The sequence below is a fragment of the Erythrolamprus reginae genome, chromosome 6, assembly GCF_031021105.1.
Source record: "Erythrolamprus reginae isolate rEryReg1 chromosome 6, rEryReg1.hap1, whole genome shotgun sequence".
Classification (NCBI taxonomy): Eukaryota; Metazoa; Chordata; class Lepidosauria; order Squamata; family Dipsadidae; genus Erythrolamprus; species Erythrolamprus reginae.
Genome location: NC_091955.1, coordinates 35,536,018 through 35,557,846, shown reverse-complemented (window position 1 = coordinate 35,557,846; position 21,829 = coordinate 35,536,018). Strand labels below are relative to the sequence as shown.

The following is a 21,829-nucleotide window of genomic DNA, read 5'->3' as shown; positions in this document are numbered from 1 at the left end:
CTGGCGGGGTCGTGCATAACTCACGTCCATCGGCTCCCCGGCGGAAACACGATCCATCAGGCGTGGAGGCAGCGCGGGTTGAAAACGGCGGGGCGCAGGGACCGGAGCCGGAGTTCCTACGATCGACAATCCCCGCCGCGGAACAGGTGTCAGCGGGACGCCTGAAGCATGGGGGTTGGACCGTCCTGCTCGGCAGACTTCCCTGGCCAACAGCCTGGCCTCTATCGCCAGGTAATGCTGCTCCAAAGCGTCCAGAGTGCTGGGCAGCACCTCATGCACCAGCTCATCCAACATAGTGTCCGATAATCCATCCTGAAAGGCCTCGAGCAGGGCAGCCTCATTCCATTGGACCTGCCCAGCCAGGGACCGAAAGTCAGCCATGTAGTCCGCCAGGGGGCGCGAACCCTGGTGCAGTTGCTTCAGCGCCCATGTGGCCATCTGCTCTTGCACCGGGTCTGCGAATTGATGACGCAGCTGGTCACAGAAAGCAGTAAAGTTCTGAAGTAGAGGGTCATCTCGAGCCAGGTAAGGTGCCACCCACGACGCTGCAGGGCCAGCCAACAAGCTACAAAGAAACGCCACCTTGTGGTCATCTCCAGGAAAGTGCACCATCTGGGCGTTTATAAACAGCTGCACTTGGCTCAGGAACACAGAAAACAGCCGCCGGTCCCCCCAGAACTTTTCCGGCATTGCCACGAAACATTTCCTCCGCGGCAAAGGCGCTGGAGGAGGTACCACAGGGGGCGCCTGGGGTGGGGCTGGCTGGTGGGACAAATCCTCCACCTGGCGTTGTAACACCAGGACCGTCTGGGTCAACTGCGCAATGTCCCTGCGCAACTCATCAAACACAGCCTGCATGTCAGCTGCAGAAACTGCCATGGTGGAAGGCAAAAACAGGAACCCAAAAAGCAAAAATGCCAAACAAGGAACCAGCAGCAATGAGCAGGAAGAAAAAACAAACAAACCACCCCCAAACTGTGAACCAGGTGTCTGGTGGTTGGTGGAGCGTTATACTGTTCTGTCTGGGTCCCTCCAGAAGCCAACACCAACCAAAAAGAAAATCCAGACACACTGGTAAAAAGCAAAGGCAGTTTATATAATTCAAAGCAAACACAGGTAACAGAAACTGTTCTTACAGACAGGAACACGCTGGAACTTCACAGAGGTTTCACGAAGGCCATCAAAAACAACGCTGGAGATAACAAAACCCACGCCTCCCCCAAGTCTTCCAGACTTCTAGGCCACAAGCCAAGATCAGAGACGCCGAGAAGCGAAGCAGGGTCACAGAACTTCCAGTTGATAACGCTCCACAAGGCTGCAAGGGCGGGCCTGCCTTTTAAACCCTGCTGAGGAGAACCACACCCAAACCCAGCTGTTGCCAATTCAGTGATGCAAATACCTTTCTAATTGGTCCCGTTTCTGAGCTGCACGTCGCTGTCTCATGTCAATTATAGCCTGTGCTTCTTCATCCAATGAGTCCAGGCTACTAGCTGGGGAGAGCCCCCCCCCCCCCAGGGCTCTCAGGCTGCTCTCCCTCCTCCTCCACTTCCTGACTTTCCTCTCCCCCGTCTGCCTGGTCCTCCCCCTCCTGTTCACTGTCTTTCTCCTCTGGGCATGGATCCAGCAGAGACGCAGCCGGTCCCTGAGGAGCCTCAGGCTGAATCACAACAGTACCCAATGAATATCCTGATGGAATATTTCATGGATGGATTGGATGATGAGGTTTACTAGCACTGCAGAGCCAGAGCAACCCCTAGAAACCTCAGCAGATGGTTTGAGTTGGCGGCAGAGGTGGAAGTGGACCTCCTGAGAAGCCAACAGGAGAAAAGCTCCCCCCCAAGGGGAGAGAAGGCCCTGAAGAAGGCACTCCGGGGGTTTTCAGTTGCTTCCTTTAATTGCCTCAGATCACCACATCTTCAGACCGGCGAATAGCCAGTTTCTTTGTCATCAGTCTTGGGGATTTCCTTGCTGCCTGGAGGGGTCTGCTGACCTCCTTCAGATTCACTAGGTTTTCCCCTTCAAATTGCCAGCTCTGCAAGTCAGCAATTGCCCTAAGACTACTGAAAAAGAAATGTGAAAAGACAAAGCAGCCCTCAGAGAAATTGGAGGCTGTTCCTCAGCGACGTGGCATTGAACCCAGAAGTCTCCATAGATAATATCTTATAATATTCCCCATCCAACATAAAGTACAATGAAAAGAAACTTGGAAATTAATATTTTCTACAGGAGCTCCTCTCTTATGGAATGTCCTCCCATCAGCAATATCTTGGTTACTGCTGTTTAAGATAATTTGTAACAGCACACTTCAAAGAGAATTTGGTTGCTGAAATGTTTGGTTATTCTTTGGACAATAGCACACATTGGTAAATTACTAAGAGCTGTATACCCATGCTTTGTTATGAAACTATGTGATCAGACTCAGGGGTGGGTTCTACTTACGTTCCCCACCAGTTCGCATTGTGATGGAAGTGCACATTTTGTGGGCATTCATTAGCTTCGCTTGCACACATCACTTCCTGGAAATGACACTCTGCATATGTGCAGGACTAAAAGAGAACCGACTCAGGGGTGTGGCAGGCCTGGGTCATTGCGGATTTCAGGTTACTACCAGTTCTGTAGGACCGGTCCAAACTGGGAGGAACCCACATCTAATCGGGCTTGATAAATTGACAGTTAAAGCTTTAAAATTAATGAGTAGTTACTATTGGCCTCTCCTCTCCCCTTCTCTCCATCAGGCTTGCCCCACAGAAGCTTCTCCTATCTTATCCCCTTCTCTCCCTCAGGCTGGCCACATTGAGCTTTCCTATCCCCTTCTCTTCCTCAGGCTTGCCCAACAGAAACCTTTCCTATCTTATCCCTTTCTCACCGTTTCAGGTGGGGAGGGGGAATAGAATGTCTAAACTCTCAGGCCGCAGGCCAGATGAGTCACATGCTGGACATGCCCATGGCAGTGGGAACAGAGTTCTTTTCAGGTGGGGAGGGGGAGTAGAACATCTATCTCCTTAGCATCAGTATATATTCTTATATACTGCATATAAGAAATATTAATGATCTAATGGTCATTTTGAAAAATCATTTCTTAGCAAGAAACCAAGGAGAACATACCTACATGCCAGATTTTATAGGTTCTAGGGTTCTGGAGATTTCGTGATGATGTGTGAGTGAATTTGGCTTTTATATAGAAGGATTATTACCAGGTTATTACTTTATATTTGTCTAGGGTTACTGCATGTTTTCTGCTTGTAAACCATTTAAAGATGCAAGTGAAGTGGCATTGAAGCCTTCATAAATAACCAAACAAAGTTACTCACACTTAAATATTTGTGTTAAGATAGGATTTTCTTATAACATACCTGGCATAATAATATTGGAAAAGCCCAACTTCCTTACTATTGATACCCCATGGGTAAACATGGATGTGTAGTCTCTCCTGATTTGTTCAATGTCTCCATGGAGTAGTTGAAGAGAGACAGCTAGTCCTACAAACAAGAGAAAAATAGATGACAGTCAGTAGGTTGTTACTTTAAAGATTCGAACACTCTTCATGTTTATCAACTAACATGGGAAGTGAAGAAACTCAAACAAGAAGCATACAATACTAAAGATACATTAATCATAATGAATCTGACCAGCATCCATCTGCTAGAGCAGGGGTGTCAAATTCAATTTCATTGTGGGCTGGATCAGCATTGTGGTTGTCCTTCGGGGGCCAGAAGGGGAAGAGAGACGTGGCCAGGGTGGTCATGGCTGACTGGATGTGCCCTGGGGCATGGCCAGATTGATGTTGCTCATGTGAGTGATGCCTATGGGGATTGGGGAGAGAATTCAGGGGCCTCTGGTGGGTGGGGTGGGATGCAGGAAGAAACAAAGAAAGAAAGGAAGTAGCCAAGTGAGAAGTGCCCCTGCTGCCATTGGAGAGAGAGGGAGAGAGAAAGAAAACAAGAGGGAGAGAGAAAGAGAGAACAAAGACACACAGAGAAAGAGATAGATAGAGGAAGAGAGAAAGAAAGATTGAGAGAGAGACCAAGAGAGAGGGGGATTGGGTAAATTGCAGAGAGAACTCAGGAGCCTCTGGTAGGTGGGGTGGGATGCAGGAAGAAACAAAGAAAGAAGGAAAGTAGCCAAGTGAGAAGTGCCCCTGCTGCCATTGGAGAGAGAGAGAGAGAGAGTTCAATCTCGAATCAGTAGTGGTGTGTTCTCGCTCTCTCGCTCTCTCTCTCTTTCACACACACACTCACACACTGTACAGTAGTGGGTTCCTGCCAGCATGCAGCTTTGTGGCTTGGGGGTTGCACACAATTTTGTTTTCTGCACTTGTGTAGGTAGCAAAATCTCACACAGAGACACATGTACCTGTGTTTTGGCAAGGCATTTTGCTAGGATGCATATGTGGAAGCAAAAAACCTTGCTGATATTGCTACCTGCACAGGGCAGCAGCAACAATGGGAACCCAAACAGGAGCAGAAAATGCCCTGAAGCTGAGATATGATGCAGCCCCTCACAGGTGGAAGCCCCATCCTCAGTGTTAAATTCAACGGAGATCCTCAACAGCTGGGATTTTTCCTAGCCCAGGTTCTCACCTATATGCAGGAATATATAGTCCCTGAAGCATGAATAATAAATAAATAAACATGGATATGAAATCTCCACCAAAGGGATGAAGGTCTGAACTGTTACTCTGGACCTAGTAGCCAGATGGATAATAACCCTTCACAATGCCATTGTTCTGGAGCTGAGGAATTTTAATTAATTCATGACTGCCCTGCCTTGATTTGAGAATCACTTAGTTGATTGGAAAGCCAAAGACCGCATCAGAATCATGAGGCAGAAGTGCAGATAAGCGGCAGAGTACACCAAGAAATTTTGAGACCTGGCCTGCGACTTGATTGGCCAGAGGAAATCCTCATGAGTTACTTCAAGGATGGCTTGAATAATGACCTGTACTATGCATGCATTGCAGGGGAGGCTGTTCATCTCCATAACATGTGTAGCTGAGGAGATGGACATCAACCAAAACCAAAACAAGTGTCATGATGGCAAGAGGTGGAAGAGATCCAGTTTTATAGTTGCCCCAGGGATGGAAATACCCCTGGTCCTGGGGCTAGTCTGGCTGAAGTGATAGGCTAATATCTTGTCCATCCTTGGATGGACTAGAGAAATGTACAGTACTGTTAAAATTCCTGCCACATAGAAAATCCAAATGCAGCCACGAGCACCTAAGTAAAGGAGTTAGACATTAGGAGGGAGGAACTGCAGGGCAAGATAGACCCCTACTAGCTGTCCCTGAAGGAACATTTTACAAGGGAGTTTTGTATCAAGAGGTGGAAACCGCAGTACAAGGGAGACCTGTACTGGCCATTCTAAAAAAGTATTGGTACCTAAGGGAAGTTTTCGGTGAAAAGAAGATGAGCTTTTCCCCTACCTGCCCCCAGATTGCATCATTGAAATTGTCCCAGGGCCCAAGCAAACAAAATCGAAGCTCCTACTCCAAGAGAGCTAGGCAAATTTTGTACATTCATTGACAAGAACTTGGCTCAGGGTATTATTTATTATTTATTTATTTATTATTTAGATTTGTATGACGCCCCTCTCCGCAGACTCGGGGCGGCTCACAGCACCAATCAGCCAGACCCTGAATGGCCGCCCAGGTACTATTTAGAGAAATGAAATATGGGTACTTATATCTCTGCATAAATTATAGATCTCTCAACACAGTTCATGTGGAAAACTTGTATCCCCTCCCACTCATGAAAGACTCGCTAGCCCATCTGTTCAGGGAAGTATCTTCAACAAGCTGGATTTCTGGGAGGCTTGCTATTGCATTAGGATCAGAGAAAGAGACAAATAGGAAACTTGTCATCAACTGCCCACTTGGCTGCTTCTAGTTTAGGGTGCTCCTGACCAGCCTGCAGTCTTCATGCAAGTGATAAATGAGGTTTTGCATGAACACCTATACAAAAACTTTCTGGTCTACTTGGATGACATCTTCGGAGAGGGGCGGCATACAAGTCCAACTAATAAAATTTTAATCTACTCCCAAATGAAAGCTGAACACATAAAACTGGTTAGAACAGTGGTTCTCAACCTGGGGGGTCAGGACCCCTTTGGGGGTCAAATGACTGTTTCACAGAGGTTGCCTAAGACCATGGGAAAAGACAAATTTCCTATGGTGTTAGGAACTAATGCTTCTATTCTGGCACCCTGGAACATACTTTTACAATCAGGTGGGGGTCACTTTCCTGCCAGTCAGCTTAAAACTCTGTTGGGAGAATTGATGGTAGACTTATGGTTGGGGGTCATCACAACATGAGGAACTATATTAAGTGGCTGCGGCATTAGAAAGGTTGAGAACCACTGGGTTAGAGCAATCTTACAGAAACACTGTGCTCCTCGGTTGTATGCAAAACTGTCCAAATGTGAATTTCATAAGGGCAAATTTAATTTTTTGAGCTACAGAATCTCCCATGAGGGATTGAAATTGACTCAGAGAAAGTATGGAGTGTCAGGTGGCATTAGAAAAACTTAAATGGCATCATGAACCAGGAAGCAACTGTAGAGCTTTCTAGGGTTTGCAGTTCCTTCCTACATTTGCACAGATTGCCCTACTCCTCATAAACTTGCTGTGTAAAAAAAATCAACCATTAGAATGGATTATAGAATGTCAGGTGGCATTTGAAAAACTTAAATGGCTCTTTTCTGCCGAACCAGCACTAAAGCATCTAGACCCAAACAAGCTGTTTGTCATCCTGCTGAAGCTGGACTTCAAGACACCTCCACTGCAGGGAGACAGAGCTGATTAAGTGGTTCTGCCCCAGGTGCCTAATGGACCCAGAAGGGTTCCAGAGGGAGCTTGGGGAGACACCTGACTCCGTTGTCCACAATCTGGCAGAGTCCCTGATGTCTGCCTGGAACAAGGCAGCATAGGGGGCACTAGACCGGTTTGCGCCTTTGCAATTTCATCGACATGACGAATCCTGAAAGGCTCCTTGGTTTACCGAGGAGCTCCGGAAGATGAAACACCAGAGGCAATGTTTGGAGCAATAATGGAGAGCCAGTAAATACAAGTTTGACTGAACACTGGTAAGAGCCTACATTAGGACTTATCTAGCGGTGATATGGGGGGGGGGATGTTCGCATTTTCCCATTCTTATTGTGTTCGCAGATTCTCACCCGACCGCCCTGTTTAGGGTGACCCAATCTTTTCTTAATGTGGAGAGAACAGAGGATCCCTCACAAGACAGAGCTGAGGAATTTGTTCAGTTTCTGATGGATAAAATTGCTTAGATCTAAGTGGACCTGGACTCTAATTGGGCAATGTCAACTGAGATGACTGGGGCAAATCTTAGTCCTGTTGTGTGGGACAAGTTTGATCCTGTGACTCCTGATGAAGTGGACAAGGCTGTGGGAGTGATGAGCGCCTCCACTTGTTTGTTGGACCTGTGCTCTTCTTGGCTGGTTTCAGCCAGCAGTGAGGTGACACAAGGCTGGCTCCAGGTGTTAGTCAACACCTCTTTGAGTGAGGGGTCCTTTCCACAACCATTAAAGGAAGCAGTTGTGAGGCCCCTCTTTAAGAACAACTATCATTCAGTCTCCAACCTGCCCTTTGTGGGTAAGGTTGTGGAGAAAGTGGTGGCGCTCCAACTCCTGCAGTCCTTGGAAGAAACAGATTATTTAGACCCATTTCAATCTGATTTCAGACCTGTTTACAGCATGGAAACCACTTTGGTCACACTGATAGATGATCTTTGGCAGGTCCAGGATAGGGTTCACTCCTCTATCCTGCTGCTTCTTGACCTCTCAGCAGCATTTGATACCACTGACCATGGTATCCTTCTGCGACAGCTGGAGGTGCTGGACGTGGGAGACACAGTTTTACAGTGATTCTTCTCCTACCTCTCCGGCTGGTCACAGTTGGTGTTAGTGGGAGGACAGAGCCCCTCCTTTGTGGGGTGCCACTGGGTTCAATCCTCTCTCCTCTCCTGTTCAACATCTACATGAAACTGCTAGGTGTGATCATTTGATGGCACGAGGTGAAGTACCAGCAGTACACTGGTGATATTTAGCTGTACATTTCCACCGTGTCAGTTCAGCGAAGTGGTGGAAGTGATGTGCTGGTGCCTGGAAGCCGTGAGGGCATGGATGAAAGTCAACAGGCTAAAGCTCAACCCCGACAAGACTGAGTGGCTGTGGGTCCTGTCCCCCAAGAACTATATCTTTTGTCCATGTTTGGCACTGGGGGGGAGAAATAACCCCCTTAGATAGGGTTCACAATTTGAGTGTCCTCCTAGATCATCAGCTGATGTTAGAGCAACATCTCTCAGCTGTGGTGCAAGTGTGTCTAATAGTTGCGATCCTACCTAGACTAGGAGGCACTTCACACAGTCACTCACACCCTCATCACCTCATGCCTTGACTATTGCAACACACTGTATATGGGGCCATCCCTGAAAAACATTCAGAGAGTACAGCTGGTTCAAAAAGCAGCTGCACAAGCCATAGCAGATGTACCAAGATACACGCATATTACTCCAACCCTTTGTGAGACTGTGGAAATCTTTGCATCTCATTTGGAAACCAATGACCCAGAGTATGGAGAAAGAATGGAGAGGCACACACTGCAAGATGCTTGCGGTACAGTGTAATGTTTACACAGTCTGTGTTGATTTGAGGAGCCATGTCATTTGCTGGTATTTGTCCACTGTGCTTCATTAAGTCCAGGGTCAATGCAGCTGTCTACCGGAAGATTTTGGAGCACTCCATGCTTCCATCCACATACAAGTTTTATGGGGATAGTGACTTAAATATTCTAGCAGGGCTTGTCACCTTCCCCCACTGCCCAAAGCACCAAAACCTGCTTCAATGACTGTGAGATTATTGTCATTGATTGGCCAGCAAACTCGCCTGACCAAACCCCATAGAGAATCTATGAGGCATTGCCAAGAGAAAAATGAGAGACATGACACGGAACAATGCAGAAGAGCTGAAAGCCACTATTGAAGCATCCTGGTCTTCCATAGCACCTCAGCAGTGTCACAGGCTAATAGCATCCATGCCACACCACATTGAGGCAGTAATTGCTGCAAAAGGGGCCCAAACGAAATACTGAGTACATATGCATGCTTATACTTGTCAGAAGTCCTATATTGTTCTATGTACAATCCTTTTTTATTGATCATATGTAATATTCTAAATTTCTGAGATGGGGATTTGGGGTTTTCATGAGCTGTACCCCATAATCAACACAATTATGACAAATCATGGCTTGAACTATCTTGCCTTGCAAGTTATGAATATCTCATATATTAAGTTTCACCTTTTAAGTTACATTACTGAAATAAATGAACGTTTGCACGATATTCTAATTTTTCGAGTTTCCCCTGCATATTTATTTATTTATTGGATTTGTATGCCACCCCTCTCCGTAGACTCGGGGCGGCTAACAACAGTAATAAAAAACATAGTGCAAATCCAATACTAAAAACAACTAAAATACCCTTATTATAAAACTAACATCCATACAAACAAACATACCATGCATAAATTATAAAGGCTTAGGGGGAAAGAATGTCTCAATTCCCCCATGCCTGACAACAGAAGTGGGTTTTAAGGAGCTTATGAAAGGCAAGGAGGGTGGGGGCAATTCTAATCTCTGGGGGGAGTTGATTCCAGAGGGTCGGGGCCGCCACAGAGAAGGCTTTTCCCCTGGGCCCTACCAAACAACATTGTTTTGTTGACGGGACCCGGAGAAGGCCCACTCTGTGGGACCTAAACGGTCGCTGGGATTCGTGCGGCAGAAGGCGGTCTCGTAGATACCCTGGTCCGGTGCCATGAAGGGCTTTATAGGTAATGACCAACACTTTGAATTGTGACCGGAAACTGATCAGCAACCAATGCAGACTGCGGAGTGTTGGTGTTACATGGTTTTACATACCGTATTTTTCGCTCCATAAGACGCAGTTTTTTTCCTCCCAAAGTAGGATGAAAAATCAGCCCCGTCTTATGGAGCGAAGATGCAGGCAGGGAGGGGGGGGGAGGCTGCGAACTTGGAAGCGCCATCCCGCCGGCTGGCTGGCTAGCTGCTGCCTGGCCCCCTCCCTCCCGGAGGAGGGTCTCCCTCCACACCACCAGCGGCGCTCCCCCGCCAGCCAGCCAGCCAGCCAGCCAAGCCCCGCGCCCGCCGGAACGGGCTCCTCGCTCTCCCCCTGCCGCCCGCCGCGTTTGCAGGAGGTGGGGAGGGTCGGGCAGCCCGCCAAGGCCAGGAGGGACGCCGCTGCCCCCCCCTTCCCTCTCTCCGCCCGCCGCTGCACCTCCTTGACGCCGAGAGGAAATGCCGGCAAAGGCTTTTCTCAGCGGAGGCCGGCGAAGGCGATATTCAATGTCGGGGGCGCATGGGCGGTTGCGCGCGCTCCCTATCTCCCTGCTAGCCCACTCGGAATATTCAAAATAAGAAAAGCCTTTGCCGGTGAAGGTTTTTCTTATTTTGAATATTCCGAGTGGGCTAGCAGGGAGATAGGGAGCGCGTGCAACCGCCCGTGCGCCCCCGACATTGAATATCACCTTTGCCACCGGCCCCGCCTCTCCTACAACCCCCTTGCTGAGAGCCCGGGACGAAACTGCTCTCGGCAAAGGTGAGGCGGGCAGGGCGTGCGCGCGTCACCGCTGAGAAGAACGGAGAGAGAACGAGAGTGAGTGAGAGCAACAGACAGCAAGATAGTGAGAAAGAGAGATTGAGAGAAAGGGGGGGGAGAGAGAGGGGGAGAGAGAGAAAGAGAGGGAGAGGGAGAAAGAGAGTGGGAGAGGGGGGAGAGATAGCAAGAGAGGGAGAGAAAGAGAGAGGGAAAGGGGGGAGAGAAAGAGAGAGGGAGAGGGGGGAGAGATAGCAAGAGAGGGAGAGAGAGAAAGAGAGAGGGAAAGGGGGAGAGAGGGGGGAGAGAAAGAGAGAGGGAGGGAGAGAGAGGAGATAAAGGAAGAGGAGAGAGAGAAAGGAATAGAAAGAAAGAAAGAGGGATAGAAAGAGAGAGAGTGAGAGATGCTCAGTGAGCCTTTCTTTGAAGTTGCCTTTCTTTCTTTTTCTCTCTTGCTCTCTTGCTCTTTCATTCTTTTTCTTTCTCTTGCTTTCTTTCTTTCTCTTGCTTTCTCTCCTTCCTTCCCTCCTTCCATTTCTTTCATTCCCCCTCTCTATTTTTATTTCTCTTTCATTTTCTTTCTTTCTCTCTTTCTTGCTTTCTTTCTTGCTCTTTTTCTTTCTCTCTTTTACCTTCCCTTCCTCTATTTCTTCTTTTCTTTCTCCTTCCTACCTTCTTCCCTCCCTCCCTCCCTTCAGTCCTTCCTCTCTTACTCTTCCCTTTCATAAGTTTCCTTGCTTCCTTCCTCTGTTCCTGTTCCTTCCCCCTTTCTTTCTTTCTTTCTTTCCTTCCTTCCTTCCTTTCCTCCCTCCATTTCTTGCTTTCCTTTTCCTTCCTCCCTTCTTTCCTCCCTCACTCCCTTCTTTCACTCCTTCCTCTCTTCCTCTCCCCTTTTTGGCTCAAAATATTTTTTTTCTATTTTCCTCCTCTAAAATCTAGGTGCGTCTTATCAGCAGGTGCGTCTTACAGAGCGAAAAATACGGTATACTCAGACCATTTGAACTTCAAAATACTTTTTCCCCACTGTCAAACTCTGATTAAAATTAAGTGAGCAATTCTTACTGAGCAAAAAAAAAATTCTTAAGATTTGATTTCCTGAGTTTATTTTAAGTTATATTAATACTGAACTAGAAGAGCCAATCTTAATTTTCGCTTTATTTTAGATAACAATCTGCATTGATATTTTCACATCAGAGCTGCTGTTTGCTAATATTTACTAAGTCACAAACAGACTTCTCAACATTATAGTATATAATTTGTCACAGATGTATGCTTCAATTGCGAAGATTCTTAAAATGAATATAACGCTGAAACCAGAAGCTTTTCTTTTAGAATTACTGGAGAAGGAACTTCATTATTTTTACTACATTGACTGTAGCAAGAATTTTATATATGCAAAAATTCCCACAGTGGCAGAATAAATGGAAAAAATGATAGAGCTAGCAGAGATGGCTAAATTAAGTATTTTAATCAAAGAAATGAATATACAGTGGAACCCCGACATAAGAGCTGCTCTACTTAAGAGCAACTCGAGATAAGAGCTGGGAGGGGAGAGATATTTTTGTTCTACTTACAAGCCCAAATTTGAGATACAAGCGCCAAGGAGCTGTCTCCTGAAGCCGAACGCTAACTTCTGCGTTCGGCTTCAGGAGACAGCTGCGAAGCGGCGCGCGTGTTTTAAAAGGTTGCAGCCGGCCTGGGGGGCTCGGGGGGTGCTTGCAGCTTTCTTTCTTGCTCTTTTTCTTTCTCTCTTTTACCTTCCCTTCCTCTATTTCTTCTTTTCTTTCTCCTTCCCACCTTCTTCCCTCCCTCCCTCCCTTCACTCATTCCTCTCTTACTCTCCCCTTTCATAAGTTTCCTTGCTTCCTTCCTCTGTTCCTGTCCCTTCCCTCTTTCCTTCCTTCCTTCCCACCCTCCGTCCATTCATTCACCCATTCCTCTCTTGATCGCTTAAAGCCGGTCCCTGGTGCAAAAAGGGTTGGGGACCTCTGTCCTACAGGATTGGGTGGCAGAGAAGTTGAACATATGTAAATTTAAAAGTTTAAGAAAGTTTACAAGTTAAGTGAAAGAAACTTCATTATTCATTTATATGTACATGTACATTTCTTCATTAAAAACATGTCTTTCTGCATAATTTAGACTAACTTTGTGAGTTTTTTGAGGTCTGGAACCAATTAAAATTATTTACATTAATTCCTATGGGGAAAAGTCGTTCGAGATAAGAGCTGCTCGACTTAAGAGCCCAGGTCCGGAACGAATTAAACTCGTATCTCGAGGTACCACTGTATCTAGTTTTTTTTTCTACTTGGAAACTGCTTCTAGATTGTGCTTGAAATAGGAAAAATGAAATTCTGACTGGATTTTGCTGATTGGATTTGTTTAGAAATTAGTTTATTAAATATGTAAAAGTAAAAAAATGAGGTTGCAATATTATTTTGCCTTTTATTGCACTATATAATGTTGAAAATAAATGTTTTTTCATATTTATCCCATACCTCTCTTCCCTTTTCTTTTCCTCTCGTTTCCCTATTTTTATTTTGTTTCTATTATATATTTCAACAATCTTCAATAAAAATATTACCAAACAATTGAATAAAAGTCAACCAAAACACTCTACAATAATTTTTCCAAAGTGTGACATGTGAAGAAAACTGTGAGAGAGTTTTAGAAAATATCTGAAGAAAACCACTTGTTTATAAAAATAAAGTTACAAAATGCTCAATTTTAAAAATCAGGAACAATGATTCCCTAATCTATCCTAACTGTTCCCTAAACAGCTTCCAAGATGAACAGGAACCATATGTTTTGTAACACATGCAAAGCAAAGAGCTGTTTTGCAAACAAAACCAGAAAATATATTTACCAGCATTGGGTCCTGTCAGGTTATAGCGGGCATTTAGTTTTTTTATGATGCTTTCATGAATTTGAAACCAGTCACTCTCTGTGTTACACCTGTAAAAAAAGAAACACTGTAAAACATTGATGAGAAGTTAATGCTATATCAATAAGAAAAATAAAAGCTTTTTTCGAGCTTTCCACCCAGTCTCTTGCAGCTATGGACAGCACTGTAAACGCTACCTCCACTGTGCCGAGTCCAGATGTTGCATGCCTACCTGAGGACATCAAAAAGGCTTTGGCCTTAGAAGAGGAGGTCTGCCGCCTTACTGCTGCCCATACACAGGATGTCAAGTACATCCACCAACATAAAAAATCTAAAAAACCAGACTTTAACCTACATCTTTAACACCTCAGGCATCTCCACTGGCATCACCAGTTCAACAAAAAATGATAACAAGTATGTTGGCAAAAGAAAAAAGAGGAAGAAAAGGAAAAAGCCCAACCACAACCAACTCTGCAAACAATTCAAGACACATTAGTAGTTATGCAAGATTTTATGCAGAAAACTCAGATTTCTATCGATATCAATAGAAAAGAAGCAAGACAGCAGCATGAAGATTTGAAAGCTGAAATGGGCGACCTGAAAGCTGAAATGGGCGACTTGAAAGTTGATACAGGCGAAATGAAGGAAAAGATGAAAGAATTAGATGGGAAAATTGTAGAAATACAACAAACCTTGAAAGAGAATGAACAAAGGATTAAGACAGTTGAAGGAAAAATGGACAACATAGAGCAGAGAATGGATGAATTTGAGGATTGCAGCATCATAATCAACAGAGCAGCATTTCCCAACCAGTGTGCATGGTCATGGTGTGCCGCGAAGCTCCTAGGGAAGCTCCAGCTGGGCGGGGCGCTGCCGGTGCTGGTGCCTCCGACCTGGAGCTCCCACTCGCAACTGTCCCCCGGCTACTGCCCGATGCCGCTGTTTCCGGTGCTCTCCTGCTGGGCCCCAAAGAAGGAAGGTGGGAAAAAGGAGAACAGCAAGTGTCCTTTGGGGCTCGCCAGGAGGGCCCCGGCAGCAAGAGCAGGAGAGCACCATCAGCAGCGGCCCCAGGTAGTAGCTGGTGGCAAGAGCTCCAGGGTGGAGGCACTGGCAGCGGCACGCCCAGCTGGAGCTTCCCTGGCGGGGGCGGCAACCAACATCCTTTGGGGCTTGGCGGGGGGCACTGGCAGTGGGAGCGGGAGAGTGCCGGCTGCAGCGGCCCCAGGCAGTCGCAGGGAGATGGCGGTGGCGAGAGGGAGCTCCAGGGTGGAGGTACCGATGGTGGCGGTTGGATGTGCTGCTTGACGCCATACATGCTGGCGCTGCGGGGCTGGCACTGGCTCGCTGGCTGGCTGGGCCGGAGGTGCCAGCCCCACGCCCATGACCAGCGCAGCGCCAGCATATATGGCATCCAGCAGCACGTCCAGCTGCTGCCATCAGGGCTCCTGCTCGCAGTCAGCCGCTCTATCGCCACCCCTGGCTACTGCCCAATGCCGCTGTTGTTGGCGGGGTGTAACAAGAGAGAAAGAAAGCGAGATAGCAAGAGAGAGAGAAAAAGAGAGAGATAGCAAGAGAGGCAGAGAGAGAGGCAGAGAGAGAGAGAAAGAGAGATAGCAAGAGAGACAGAGAGAAAGAGAGATAACAAGAGAGACAGAGATAGAGAGAGAGAGAGAAAGAGAGACATAGCAAGAGGCAGAGAGAGAGAGAAAGAAAGATAGCAAGAGAGAAAGAGAGAGAGAGAGAAAGAGAGAGAGAGAAAAAGCAAGAGAGAGAGAGCAAGAGAGGGGGAAGGAGGGAGAGAGAAAGAGAGCAAAAAAGAGAGGAAGGAAGAAAGAGGGATGGAGAGAGAGAAAGAAGGGAAGGAAGGAAGAGAGAGAAAGAGGGAAGGAGAAATAGAGCAAAAGGGAGGAAGAGAGATTTTTTTTGTCCAAACTTTTTTTTAGGGCCCCCCCCCCAATGTTCCCCAGGATTTTGAAAATATGAATAATGGGCCGTGGCTCAAAAAAGGTTGGGAAACACTGCAATAGAGGATGTGACGAGGCAATAACCCATTTAGAATTGCAACGCGCTTCTTACGGCTTGAGATTTCAGAATATTATAGAAGAAAAAGATGAAGATTTAAATGCAAAAATGACAGAGATAATTGGAGAGATCCTTCAGGTCGATCCTCAGGAACTCATAAAAGAAATTGACGAACTTTACAGAGTACAGACAAGCTATGTTAGAAAACATAATCTACCAAGGGAGGTCCATATTAAGTTTGTAAGGAAGACTATAAGAGATGATATTTTAAAATGGACAAGAAATCAAAAACTTGATTTTAAAGGGAAAGAAATTATAAATCTCAAACAAGTTCCAAGAAGAGTCAGAGAAAGCAGAAGGGAATATTATTTCTGACTAAAATTTTGATCAAGGAAAATATAACCTTCTGCTGGCTAATTCCAGAAGGTCTCTCACTGTATTGGCAAGGTGCAAGTGTGAAGCTTGAGAATGTCGACGAGGCTAGAGAATTTTTTGAAACAAGTGGCCTCAACAAACCTGAACAACCGCGTAAGGAAATCCCCAAAAGAAATGAAGAGGAGTTGGGGGCAACCAGCCAAGAGAAGGAGGAATCCTTAGGTGCAAGAAGAAAACAATCACAGATCCAACAAGATTTGATTTTAAGCAACAGGTTACGTGAATATAAGGATACCGAAAAATACTATAAATAGTTATGTTGGCGGATACGAAAATCTTTTCTGTCAATGTGAACGGATTAAATGAACCAAGAAAAAGAAATCAAATATTTGCAAAACTTAAAAAACAAAGAGCACAAATAATTATATTACAAGAAGTTCATATTAAAAAAACTAATAGAAAATTATTATGCAATTCGAAATTAGGGAATATATTTACCAGTTTAGCAGATTAAAAAAAAAGAGGTATTGCAATGTACATAGATAATTCAATAGATTCAAAACAACTTTATATTGACCAGAATGGTAGAATTTTAATTGTACAATTGAAAATAGACCAGAAACCTCTCGTTATTGTATCCATCTATGCACCGAATGATAACCAAAAATAATTTTATAAACAACTGCATGAGAAGATAAATGATGGCCATTGAAAATATGATTATAATAGGTGATTTTAATGCAATTTCAAATAGATTAATGGATAATTCAGGCAAAAAGAAAGATAAGAAAAAGAAAACAATTTTACCAATAACATTTCAGAAAATGAGTTCAGAATTATTATTAAAAGATATTTGGCAGGAGCGACACCCTCAAACTAGACAGTATACTTTTTATTCAAATCCTCATAAAATTTGGACAAGGATAGATATGGCTTGGGCTTCGACACAAACTGCAGAATATATAAAAGATATTGAGATAGATACGAATACCTGGGCGGATCACAACCCTTTGGTAATCTATTGGAAAGGACACAGGAAACAAATTAAATGGCAAATGAATAGGAATGTTTTACGAGACCCACAATATATTGAATGGGTGGAAAAAGAATTAGAATTTTTTTTAAAAAATCAACAAAAACTCAGAAACATCTCCACAAAATTTATGGGATACAACCTAGGCATATATTCGGGGATTAACAATTTCTTACACTGCAAGAAAAAATAAGAGAAAAAAATAAACAATATGAACAATTAGAAAAAGAACTAAAGGGTTTAGAAATGGCATTACAAAATAATTCATATGATGAAAAGATAAAAAGAAAAAGGGATCTGGTTAAACATAAAATAAATCTTATAGAACAAGAACAAATAGCTGAAAAAATTAAAAGAGCAAAACAAGAATATTTCGAACATGCAAATAAACCGGGACGATAGTTAGCATTCCAATTAAGGAAACATAGAGAATCAAAAATGATAAAGAAATTGGTAGATAGCAAAGGAGTGCCAAAATTTAGAACAGAGAAAATAAAAATAGTTGAGGAATTTTATAAGACTTTATATAGAAAAGAAGAAATAAAAGAAGAGATTTAAAAAAAATTAAATTCATTAGATCTACCTTTTCTGTCAGAAGAACAACAACGAAGGCTTAATGGCCCTTTTACTATGGCTGAACTTCAGTTGAATTTAAAAAAACAAAAAAATAATAAAACTATAGACCTGGACGCCATGCCAGCTGAATTTTACAAAATAGAAAGTAATGTACTGTAAACATGTTAATAGAATTATAATGGATGGTAAAATTCCTAGATCTTGGTCGGAGGCGCTAATAACTTTAATATACAGAAAAAGATAAAATACAAAATTATAGACCAATATCTTTATTAAATGTAGATTACAAAATTTTCACTTCTATTTATGCATTTAGACTTTAAAAAATTCTAAATGAAATAATACATGAAGATCAGAACGGCTTCCTGCTGAGCAGACAAATAAAAAATAATGTAATTATTAATGTAAATAATACATTAGAATTTTATGAACAACATCCAGAAAGACAAATGTCATTGGTATTTTTGGATGCGAAAAAAGGCTTTGATAATGTGGATTGGACATTTATAAAAATGCAATTCAATAAAATGAAATTTGGAACAAAATTTGTTAACATAATAAATGCGATATATTCAAATCAAACAGCTAAAATTATATTGGACAATGAAAAATTAGATAGTTTTGAGACTTTCAAAGGTGTTAGACAGAGTTGTCCTCTTTCACCATTACTGTTTATTTTAACTTGGGAAGTTTTGTTAATAAAGATAAGAGCAAATAATAAAATTAAAGGATTAGAGATTGGGAAAGAAATTTACAAAATTCAAGCTTTTGCTGATGATGTGGTTTTTATTGTAAAAAATCCTATAACATCAATCCCAAATTTAATAGAATTGATAGAAGAATATGGATGTGTTGCAGGCTTAAAAATTAATATAAATAAGACACAAATATTAATTAAGAACATGACAGATATACAAATAAGACAATTGGAAAATTTGACGGATATGAAGATAGTAAAGAAAATGAAATATTTAGTTATTTGGGTCACAGCTAAAACAATGTCTCTAAAAAATGATAATTACAGTGGTCCCCCGAGTTTCGCGATCTCAATCATTGCGAAACGCTATATCGCGATTTTTCAACCCGGAAGTAAAAACACCATCTGCGCATGCGCGCCCTTTTTTCTATGGCCACACATGTGTAGATGGCGCCGGGCAGATCAGCTGCTGGGCGGCTTCCCTGGGTCTTCCCCTTCTTGCTGGCGGGAGGGCGAGCGGCGGGCATCAGCAAGGAGTTTGCGTGGGCGGCGGGGAAACCCCAGCGCCGCTTCCCAGCTGAGTCCTGAAGCCAAACGCGGAAGTTCGCTTCAGGACTCAGCTGGGAAGCGGCGCGAGCGAACGGCGTGGGCGGGCGAAGGGCGGGCATGCGGGCAGGCAGGCGGCGGACAAGCGGCGGGCGGACAAGCGGCGGGCGCGGCAGCAGCGAGGAGTTTGCGTGGGCGGCGGGGAAACCCCAATCTTCGGCTCCTCGCTGCTGCGGCGGAAGTAAAAACACCATCTGCGCATGCGCAGATGGTGTTTTTACTTCCGCACTGCTACTTCGTGAAAAACCGATCATCGCGAGGGGTCCTGGAACGGAACCCTCGCGATAATCGGGGGACCACTGTATATGAAATTCATTGGTGAAATTAAAAAGGATTTAGAAATTTGGAATAATTTACAATTATCCTTCATAGGGAGAATTTCAACAATTAAGATGAATATTTTACTGAAAGTATTGTTTTTATTCCAGGTTATTCTGATAAATCCTGGAGGAAATTTTTTTAAAGAAGTAACAAAGATTGTTAAGAATTTTTTATGGCAAGGGAAAAAGGTGAGAATAAAACTAAGTGCTTTAGAAGATATTAAAGAAAGAGGAGGACTCACTCTCCCTAACTGGAAGTTATACTACCAGGCTGCAGCCTTATCTTGGATTAAGGAATGGCTAACTTTGGAAAATAGAAGATTATTGAATTTGGAGGGCCACGACCTTATGTTTGGCTGGCATGCCTTTATATTCTTATTTTAAGAAACATCCAATGAGAAAAGCATTATTAGATGTTTGGAAGGATATAAAAAAAGATCATTTCTTAACAATTCCAGAATGGATTTCTCCAATAGATGCAATTTGCCACCCTAACTTAATTCAAGAAGGGAAGATATGAAAATACAAAGAATTAACAGATGAACAAATGAAATTGAAATCTAGACAAAAGTTACAAGATGAGGGAGTACCAATAGATTGGTGGCAATACATGCAGATTCAGTCCAGATATCAAAAAGACATCAAAACATATATATTCAGGAAAGGGAAAAATTATTTAGGAAACACATTAATTACAAACCAGAGGAAACTAATAGGAAAAGTATATAAATATTTGATTAGTTTTAAAACTACTGATTTGATTTTTAAAAGATAATATGATAAGTTGGTGTAAAAATTTAGGAAAAGAAATTGACTTAGATACTTGGGAAAGAGTCTGGACATATAACTGGAAAATAACTACCGTAAATAAGTTTCATTTAAAGAAAATCAGATTAAGATGTTTTACAGGTGGCATTTGCTACCCAATAGAATCTCGAAAATGTTTCCAGACACATCTCCAAATTGTTGGAAATGTAAAAGAGAAATAGGTTCTTACTATCATCAGTGGTGGACTTGCCAAAAAGCAAAACTCTATTGGAACAAAATAGAAAGATGGATAAAAGAAATTACCCTTCAAGAGATTAGGAAAACCCCAGAATTTTTTCTACTAGGTATAACAAATCAAAAATATAAAAAGGAACTTTATTATTTAATAACTCATATCTTGGTTGCCGCCAGGATTGTATATGCACAAAAATGGAAAGAAAAAGATATCCCCAAGGAGGATGACATACTAAAGAAAATCATAGAGTGTGCAGAGATGGACATGATGACGAGGCGGTTAAATAATCAAGAAGAATCAGATTTTTATAAAATTTGGGAAAGGATTTTTATATGGTTGAATAAAAACAATACTAAATGAATGGAATAGAAAGAAATATATATATGAATTGATTCTCTTACAAAAGTTTTAATATTAATATTTTTATATTCTCTGTATTGATCTTACAAATTTTAGTGTTTTCTTTTCTGTATTAGAAAGACTTCTATTTTGAGCGGGGCAATTGTAGCCCCTGTATATGTTCAATGTTTGTTTGTTTTGTTTGTCTTTTTATGAAAAATTAATAAAAAAATTTTTTTTAAAGAACTTGAAACGAAAGAGTCTACAGATTATATTTCATTAATAAAATGTAATCTAAATATTGTTGGAATATTCTACAAATATATGTATACTTACATATATACTTTTAAAATAACGTCATCTTTTGTATCACCAGCCAGTAGATCTGCTATACTGAGGACCGCACAACCAAAAGGTCGCCGATACTGTATATTGCAAGAAGTTTTCTTTTCACCTGCTCCCATACGGCCTGTTAAAACAAAAAACCAAGATACACTAAATAAATGTATATGCATATCTGGTACCACCCGCAGTTAATTTAATAATTTTATTATATGCTAACTGTGCCAACATTGAAGTGCAACTTTAATCTGTATCCTTCTGAATTGACCTAATTGTGTGAAAAGTAGACAAATGCCTACATTAAAATGCTGACCCAGCATTTTAAATTTGACTTTTCTTAAGACTTAAGAGCATTTACAGTTCACTATAAGCCCTCTATTGAGCCTTCCATTCTTCCAAGGTGGGTAAATGAAGACCGAAATTGTTGGGGGTATACTGACTCTATAAACCACTTAGAGTGGACTGTAAAGCACTGTAAAATGATTTATAAGTCTAAATGCTATTGCTAATGTATCAGAGGAACCAACATTAAATTTCCTAAACTTCCCCTGTATATATTCCACTCAATCTTTTATCAGGAAGAGGTGTGCATATCCACTCAATGTCTGAATAAAATACACATGATATACATATTTAAATTATGGAACAACAAAAGGCACATTCTTATCAACAAATCACATGCTTGATCATTGTTGTCACATCTTTACCTAAAAATAACCTGCACTTTTCCATTAAAATTGCATTGGAATGGTTGTAGTAAAATTAAAAAAAGAACAGCAAACCTAGGATACAGTATTGGCTTTGCAAGACATCATAGGCAACTGAACAGATACAGATTCAAAAAAAAACCTTAGGCAATTGAACAGATGCAACTCAAATAGGAAATGAACTCAACAGAATACTAACGATTCCATTGATTGATTGATTGATTTGATTTGATTTGTATGCCGTCCCTCTCTGTAGACTCAGGGCGGCTAACAACAATAATAAAACAGTATATGACAAATCTA

General features: G+C 42.7%; 1 protein-coding gene across 1 annotated transcript in view; it reads right to left on the bottom strand.

Moving 5' to 3' along the window:
* The window catches only part of DOCK4 (dedicator of cytokinesis 4), an 826,344-nt gene that overhangs the window by 622,776 nt on the left and 181,739 nt on the right, over window positions 1-21,829 (bottom strand). Inside the window, exons 12-14 of the mRNA XM_070755516.1 lie at window positions 20,814-20,946; window positions 13,489-13,577; window positions 3,354-3,479 (exon numbers count right to left, since the gene is read on the bottom strand). Of these exons, the coding sequence (XP_070611617.1) occupies window positions 3,354-3,479; window positions 13,489-13,577; window positions 20,814-20,946 (348 nt within the window). The remainder of the gene's footprint in view (window positions 1-3,353; window positions 3,480-13,488; window positions 13,578-20,813; window positions 20,947-21,829) is intronic.